At 41.3% G+C, this 9,025-nt stretch overlaps 1 protein-coding gene across 2 annotated transcripts in view; it reads left to right on the top strand.

Moving 5' to 3' along the window:
• The first annotated feature begins 201 nt into the window (after positions 1 to 201).
• The window catches only part of SUCLG1 (succinate-CoA ligase GDP/ADP-forming subunit alpha), a 33,556-nt gene continuing 24,732 nt past the window's right edge, over positions 202 to 9,025 (top strand). Inside the window, exons 1-2 of one of the 2 annotated variants that reach the window (XM_075192577.1) lie at positions 271 to 378; positions 7,758 to 7,861. In XM_075192577.1, the coding sequence (XP_075048678.1) occupies positions 345 to 378; positions 7,758 to 7,861 (138 nt within the window). In that variant the 5' untranslated portion in view covers positions 271 to 344. Of the gene's footprint in view, positions 379 to 7,757; positions 7,862 to 9,025 lie in introns of both variants that reach the window. The other variant, XM_075192513.1, reaches the window with a different exon arrangement.

The following is a 9,025-nucleotide window of genomic DNA, read 5'->3' as shown; positions in this document are numbered from 1 at the left end:
GGCCGCCCCATTCAATCTATGGCCCCGGATTGGAGACGTTTCCTGAAGTAGCTGTCAAACCATCGGCCGCTGACGTTGCATAGCCACAACGTGATTCTCCTATTCGCATTTTTGTCAGGTAAAACTGGACCCTGTCCCCCTCATAGTCTCTGTCACACAGTGCAGCGCTCCTGACTATGACAGCGCTACGTTATCAGGGAGCTGCGGGGTTGTAATATGCTTTCTGTCCGTCAGGCACTGGCAAGGGCAGCCCCCGGGGTCCTGGCAGAGTCAGGACCCCTCCTCTTCCTGCTCTTGCTGCTGCTGCTAGCTGGGCCCGCCGCTGTCATTGAAGGACCCGCAACATGTTCCAGGGACGTCACCTCGCCCGCTTTCTGTGTGAGTTCCCAGGGTGATACCACGTGATGGCAAGGAAAGGGCTGAGGCTGACACCCTATAGCTGGCTAAATATCTGCCCTTTTATATCATATCCTATTGGTTTCAATGGCAGCACAACTGCCCTTCCCTAGAGTAGTCTTCTCTGTCTGTCTAATGCACCATTACCCTGTGTCCAGCTCTGCTTTACACCTGGGTCACATTGGGCAGGGTGGGGGGCCTGGTGCATAGTATATTGGTGACCCCCCTTCCCCTACCCAAGGTCACTGTGAGCTGCCTCCAACAGTCACAGGTTATCAGTGGATCTTTATACACTATTATTATATTTATTCTCTATGCAGGGAGAGTAAGCCTTCTGCTGTGCAATTATGGGCTTATTGAGGGTAGTTTAGATGAAAGCACATCTGCAAGTCCCCTTGTTCCATGTGTGCATGGTCTGTTTTTATTAATGGCTTTAAAATATAAACCTAAACGTTCAGTAAAAATGTTTATTTTTTTATGTATCTATGTCATTTAATTAGGGGCATATTCAATTGTCCGCGGGATTGCCGAATCCCGCGGCCCGCGCAGTATCACCGTTATCATGGTAATCCTGTGCGGAAAAAACGTTAATACGGTTAATTACTTACTCAGGGAGCTGCGAGCTGAAATCCAGCGAGAGATTACCGTATTAACGGTAATAGTTTTTCCGCGCTCGAACCCGCGGACAATTAAATACCCCCACAGTGTAGGGATTGTTTTTAAACTGTCTGATTCATGTACTAAACCTGTTTTTAACCTGCCATTGTTTGACCAGTGGTCGTGTTACCGTATTTAGTTTGACTAGAGCAATGTATATATATATATATATATATATATATATATATATATATATATATATATATATACACATACATACATGTTGTGTAGTTTTTTTTGCGGTACAAGTGAATGATGATGTATCAGTCCAGTGCTCTCAGCATAACAATCGGTCTATAAATTTGTAAACTAGCCATCTGTATAATTACACAATTGAGGCACATGTTGCAATTTTAGCAGTCTGATTAGTGTTTGGATATGGAGTATGATATTAACAGTTATCTATCTTTTCCTTGTTTGTGATTTAGGAACATTTGTTGCTACCCACCCAAAGTGTAACCATTCCTCAATCTTACAATGTTGCATTCACCTGTAAATGTACTTATGATAAATTAACTGAATGCTGTTTTGTGCCACTTTGTGAATGCTTTGATGGTTTTACTTCTCTAGCAAGGGGTAGAGTATGTGGATATATTTAAGCTATTGTTTGGAGGTTCCAGTAAGTTTTTTTCATATTGTCCTTTTTCACAAAAAAACCCAACAAATGAATAAATAACCCTGTTATCCAAAGCTAAACAATGCACACAGTCTAATTTACTCATCAGTGGTCTGACAAAAATGGATTCTAAAAAAAAATCACTTTGTATACACTTACTTGTATCACACATGCATGCTTTTAACAGGGAGATTTTTATTGGTACACTTTTATCACAATTTATGACCCAACTGACGCTGAAATGCCACATACACACTGGCATAAAAATGCATGACATTGTTCTAGTGTTTTTAACATTCATGCAAACCCTTACCTGAAATATTATTTGCGCTTGGGAGCATTGTGGTAATGTGTTTTTCTGAATGCTTCTTGCTCCAATCACTTGCATTTACTGCATATAAATGCATTTGGGGAAGCTTAGGAGAACTCCAGTGACCTCCTGACTGCTAATATCAAACAAGCGTTTCTAGCGCAAATCAAATTTCGGAGGGTATGAAACCTAAACAAAGCATTGACATTCTCTTCTGGTCCTTGAGCTTATAGTTGCTACATTTTGCTTTGTTAGACTGAAGTAGGATTTCCAAACCGGTTGGGAGAGCAAAGTGCAACGCTGTAAATCTACACAGAAGTTACTTCTTGCCTCATCAGGTAAAAGCAGTTTTACAGGCATCCCTGTGAACTTTGCACTAATGCTTGTTTCTCCTCTGGTTAACAGAGGTGTTTGCTGGAGTCTTTTCAGACCTCTCACATAATTTTCCTACTACATCACTGTCATAAGATAGCGCAGCACGGTGGCTAAATGGTTGGCACTTCTGCTTTACAGCACTGGGGTCATGAGTTCAATTCCCGACCATGGCCTTATCTGTGATGAGTTTGTATGTTCTCCGTGTGTTTGTGTGGGTTTCCTCCGGGTGCTCTGGTTTCCTCCCACAATCCAAAAACATACTGGCAGGTTAATTGGCTGCTGAAAAATTGACCCTAGTCTGTGTCTGTGTGTGTTAGGAAATTTAGACTGTAAGCCCCAATGGGGCAGGGACCGATGTGAGTGAGTTCTCTGTACAGCGCTGCGGAATTAGTGGCGCTCTATAAATAAATGGTAATAATAAGATTGTCATTTCTTTAACCTAGCACAACCAGACCAATCTTAAACTCTGTATAGGGACACTGGAACCTAGTCAGGTGCACATGGCCCGTAATGTCTGTGGTTTGGCTGACCTGTAAACTTAAGTAGAAAATTAAATAACAACTGTAAACATTTCACAGTAATTACTTTTCTAGTTTCCCTGTTATTCTTTTGTATTGGTTTTATGTTGCATTTATTAGTTGTCGAATTATGACCCTTAATGAGTGCATTTAATAACCCAAATGGCTGAAAATAAGCACAGGCAGAACAAAGATCTTATAAAATTGCCTGTGAATAAGCTCATTGACCTATGGTTCAGTTTTTTTTAAAGTGCTAACTAAATATTTATATTATTTAGTAGCATACAGTTTTAGACATTTATGAGAACTGGGGTTATTAGGTGTGTTAACCCATTGGATGTTTGCTTTTACTTTCTAAACTAATGATGGGCAGCCTGATACACTTCAAGGCCCTCTAATCTTCAAAAGAGTCACACATTAACCTTAAGCCAGCGATTCCCATAGTGTGCGCTTCGTCTCCCAGGGGTGCCACGACGCTGTCACAGGGGTGCCGCGACCAGCCAGAGAAAAAAAAACAACTTGCCAATCTGCGTGGCGCCCGGGACCCAGCATCCTCCCCTCTTCCACAACGCGCCCGGCATTCAGTGACAAGCTGCGGGAGAGAGCAGGATGCTGGGTCCCGGGCGCCGCGCGGATTGGTAAGTTGTTGTTTTTTTTACATTTTCTCTGGCTGGCCGCGGCAGAGGGGCAGAGTGAGAGGAGGCAGCGTGCGAGGGGACAGCGTGACTAGATGCAGAGGGGACATCGTGACTGGATGCAGAGGGGGCAGTGTGAGGGGGCGGCGTGACTGGATGCAGAGGGGGCGGCGTGACTGGATGCAGAGGGGGCGGCGTGACTGGATGCAGAGGGGGCGGCGTGACTGGATGCAGAGGGGGCGGCGTGACTGGATGCAGAGGGGGCAGCATGTGTGGAGGTGAAGGAGGTCACAGTGTGAGTAAGCTGTCAATTATTCTTTGACAGAACTATAATTGAAAAAAATTATAAAAATATTATCTTTCCTTGCATTTATGTGTATTATTTTTGCATACAACAAAATAAGTATTTCTGTCCTGACCTAAATACTGATTACGTTTTTTTGACCCAACTATTTCTAAACAGGACTGCTCGGTAATTATTTTGGAGGGGTGCCTTGAAAAAATTATGGAGACTCTAAGGGCGAGGCAAACTGCAAAAGTTTGGGAACCACTGCCTTAAGCTAAAACTACATTTAATCAGGGAAAGAGACGCCAATCTGTAATAGCGTCAGCAAACATTGTGAGATAAACACATTTTACGTGCTATAACAAACAAATCTGACCATTTTAATGGGACTCCTTGATGACAATTGTTTCAAAAAAAGAAATAAGAATGCTCTCCCTCTGCACCGGAGCAATGCATAAACATATAATTTGGAGAGCGTCCCAAAGACAATGGCTGTTATAGTATAGATTAATCTATTGACTGTGTCTTATTCTAGGCTAAGTGCGCTATCTGAAAAAAGGGAATTCAGTGAAAATGTTAAGCTTTGTTAAATAATACATTTCACTGCAGCTCTGTTTAAAAAGCAATGTATTTCTCCCCACTCCATTAGACTGTTGCATCTCTTTCCACGTCTTTGGGACAATGCTGTTGTTTCTGTAATCCACAGCATGTCTGCCAAGCTGTCACTCAGACTTTGTCTGCTCTTTTAGAGAAGGATCTCCCTCCCAACATATAGCAACTTGCTATTGAGGAATAAGAGTCTGGTCGATATATTTAGTTATGCATTACCACTCCAGTAAATTCATGTACATTATTCAGCTTCGTAATACAGCCATTGAGATAAAGAGATATAAATATATCTATCACATACACACACAATCCAAGATTCCCCCCCCCCCCCCTGTGAAATTATTTATATATATATTTATTCCATATCAGTTTTACATGGGGGTTTTACTTCTCTTTAAGCAAGGAGGTGGATTGCACCACTGATGAGAAGGAAGCTTCTGCGATTCACATAGAAGGCTGACTCAACCCCATACATTGCTGATTTATTTCCTCAGTTTGTTTATTTTTAAAATTTGTCTTCTTCAATTTCAGGTGATCTGATCAATTAATTTTGGCTTTGGTTTTTATAGATAGATATATATTGAATCAACCTCCTATGCATCAAAATATATTTTTATTTTAATACAATTTTACAGTTAATAACACAATTAGGTTTGTATTATGCTCATGTGTGGTACATGAGATTAACTTCCCTTTATACATCTCTGACCTTCTTGCCCCCTTCGATCTGACGCTGATGTATGCCTGTCCTCTCTAGTAACCACCTCTCACTCCCACCTTCAATACTTCTCCCATGCTGCTCCCTATCCCATCTGACCAGACTCTCCCCCTACCTTCCATTCCTCAGGTGTTCTCTAAAAATACCTCTTCACTATAGCCCATCCTTCCCCACCGCTGGATGTTCTACTAGCTTCAATCCCTTGTCCACTCCAAACTCTTATTGCCCTCTCCATCTAGACTGTAAACTCTCACAAGCAGGGCCCTATCTCTGCTGTCTTATGTTTCCACCTCCTTTTGTGAACATTGACTGTGTTTTGTTTTATGAGCAATTGTATTTGGTTGATTTGTAACTGCCCTGCACAGCATAGTTTTGTGGCACCTTATAAATAAAGGACAGTGTTCTCCCCAGCACCTAATTCCCAGGTGCTCCTTCCGGCTGTATTTACTTGCCACTCAGCTCTTGGAGCCCAACAGAGTCCTATTATAATAGAATAAATATGTTTCTCTTATTATAACAGGTACTTTTTGAGCACTACAGCCAGCAGTGTGTGTTAGACCACTGACCACAAGTCTGACCGGTCCTCGCAGTTGTAGGCAATAACCTCCAACATTTTTCATTGTTATTGCAAAGTATTACATCTGCCTCCACCCAGCTGCTTTTTAATGTCACCCAGCTGGAAAAATTTTCTGGGGAGAAGGCGTTAGGGATATTTAAATGTCAAGGCTTTGATCCCCTGGTTTCGAGAAGTTCAGTGTACATGGGAGTGCAGAGATGATGTGTGTTGTGGCCCCAGATCAAGTCCGGTTGAGTTGTACCTGACTGTGATACTCGTCGGGTGATAGGAACAGAAAGGGGCTTACATTCAAGTATAAGCTGTCTGCATTCGAGAAGAAGACTTCAGAACTCTGTGAATGCCACGAGGAGCCAGACAGCTGCAGATGTATGAGAGATTGATACAGGATGCCTGTCAAGGTATTGAGTAGTGAGATCTAGTTCTCCCATGTGCAGATTCTAATAGAGATTTACACCAAATGCTAAGTGAGGGGCAAACTGCAGAGACTGGCAGTGTGAGAGGTATCGAGACAGAGAGTTAGCTCTTGCGACCAGCCGTGTGAGCCACTGTCTTCATGTGTTAGATAAAAAAATAAAATCAGAATCTGCTTGCAATCAATAGCATAGTTTTGAAAATGAAGGAACATCTGATTGGTATCTGTTCCGTATTTGGTTTTTTTTAATGTGTTTTGTAGTTGCTAGCCCACCAGTCTCGCAGTTCATAGATGTGATCCATTGTGTCCGTACAGACCGCTCACTCCAAGATGTCCGATTTCACGTTTCTGTTAATAAGAATCAAATACTAAATAGTCACATTTTACACTATTAAACACTTGTACAGTCCTGTCATATGACCTGAAGTCTGTTCCGTCATTGTGCTCAGGACTCAGAACAATGTCACCTTTCAAATAAGGGTGTGCACCGGTCACTTTTAGTGTTTTGGGTTTTGGGTTCTGCTTAGCTTGAGGCTTTGGGTTCTGATTTGTTTTGCCAAAACATCCGACGAAAGGTTTTGGTTCTGATTTATTTTTAAAAAAGCATAAGAAGTGCTAAAAACCAGTTTTGTGGGTTGTTTTTTTCCACTACTACGCTATTATTAACCTCAATAACATTCAATAACAATCATTTCCACTAATTTCCAGTCTATTCTGAACACCTCACAATATTGTTTTTAGGCCAAAAGGTTGCACCGAGGTAGCTTGAGCACATAATGCCAAAAAAAGAGGTACAAGATGGAATTGTTCTGGGCCCTCCCTCCCACACCTTGCGAGATTCGACGTGAGACTTGGACGACAGAGCCTCGTTTTCAATTTTTGGCCCGCCGGAAATATCCGAACAGTGCACAGATCCCGTTCGGATCCGCACTGTTCGGGTGGGCTTGGATTAGCGGAATCGCTCATCTCTACTTTCAAATAATGTTCTTACAGCACTGACCAAAGGCAACATCTGTGAGGGTTTTATTATTTTCCTTTTGAAGAAAGTTTCTCCTGATCAAGTTTATGCTCCAATTAAGTTTTATACTCGGAACATTCTGTCGCGAGCGCAGAACTTAGTTGGGCATATATCTAATCAGACCTGATTTGTACTTCAATGGGATTAGTAAAAGGCCAGACCACTCAGACATACAGTAGTCAGACATACCCCATCTGCATGCTGGAGTCTGTTACCTCCCCCAAGAGAGAGAGAAGTTTTTTTTTAAATGGGGAAAACAAGTTTAAAAGGTGAATTTCAGCTTAGGAGCGACAGGGAAATCATTTTCATTGTGCACTTGCAGATTCCTTATTTCACCTCCCCCCAGGTGTTCCAAACATAGTTAACTTCACCAAATGTACAATTTCTGCTTTTATAAAAGAGCATTATTTTGCATTGAGAGGGTGTAACTGCTAATAGAAACTTATTGTGTATCCATAAGTGAAAAAACAACATGTACACTGGAATGGCAAATGCAGAGCCCAGATGGGATATAAATCTGACTGTTGCTTTGTTTTGCTCCATCTAGTGGTCAATGTATAATATGACTAATCTGGTATTATTCAGGGTTGCTGTGTATGAAAAATCAGTTGTGCTCTGTTTGTTTTCTAGTGCAACAGAATGGAGTAAGGCACAACTCCTATACAGCCTCCCGGAAACACTTGTACATTAATAAGGACACTAAAGTCATTTGCCAGGGTTTCACTGGAAAGCAGGTACATCTTAAATTATTTTAATATTTTTTGTGTGGTAAACATTTAGATAAGCTGCATGCTCTTGTACAGGACTGGACAGAACCCTAGTAGTCTGCTTAACTTTAGAGGAAGCACCTTGGAAGGTATTGCTCTCATATATTTGTCTTTCCTGCTCAAAAACAAATATAGTTCATCTCTGCCTCTACAAATACAGTTTAGTTATTTTAAATTATATATCCCCCTTGTTTTTAAAACCATCATATTTGCAAATATTTAAGTTAAGCAAATTACACAGATATTTAATATAAGTCCTTAAAGGAAATAATAAGGTGCATTGATATGGCTTTTTGCATCATGCTCTTCCCCTGGGAAATTCTATGAGTGCTTATGGAATCGGGCACTGCTGTAAGATACTGTATTTCACTAAGGTTGTGGTACTTTGACCCCTGAAATGGGAATATTTCTGCTTAGTCTGATGCTTACAGCTCTGATCCCTTGTTTGACTTCAGATAAGAAGTTGTCTAGCACAGACATCTGGTTCGCTAAGGGCCTGCTGTAGTAACGGCAACTATACCTAATTTACACTAAGGCAGTTGAAACCGTCAATGGTATCGCCTTTGAATGACATTGGCTTGTTTGTTAAATCATTTATTTATGAGGCTCCACAGGATATTCAGTGCCTTACAGTCAACACACAAACAGAACCTAATAAAAGTAAATATTGCACCAGGAGAACAAATAATAGCGAAAACACAACCTAGAATACCGGTATATAAAAATCTTTCCAATACCACAAGGAGGTGAGGACAGGACACGAGAGGCAGAGAAGGTCCTGTTTGTGAGACAGAACACTCTACAGGAGCGAGGGAACAAACTGAGACTATGGGAGTGAATTATTTAGTATCATTCAATTTAATAAATTATCCAACTGTAGTATCAACCTTTACAGCCCCCCACCCCTTTCAAGCCCCCCTTGATCAAGTTTCTCTGCACAAAGAGATCAGTTAACAGCGCCTCGTTTCGTTGTTCTTAGTGAGTTATATTTTTTTCACAAAAAACGGTGTGAATTCAGAACATTAATGTGGTTGTATGTATTCTTTAACATGCTTGCATCACTAAAAAAAATGCCAATTAGCCCAGTATTGCAGCCAAATCCATATGCCCAACAGCTTCTTTCCCCTTCTG

The sequence above is a fragment of the Mixophyes fleayi genome, chromosome 1, assembly GCF_038048845.1.
Source record: "Mixophyes fleayi isolate aMixFle1 chromosome 1, aMixFle1.hap1, whole genome shotgun sequence".
Lineage (NCBI taxonomy): Eukaryota > Metazoa > Chordata > Amphibia > Anura > Limnodynastidae > Mixophyes > Mixophyes fleayi.
The sequence above is the reverse complement of the archived record's forward strand: the minus strand, read 5'-3'. Positions and strand labels throughout refer to the sequence as shown.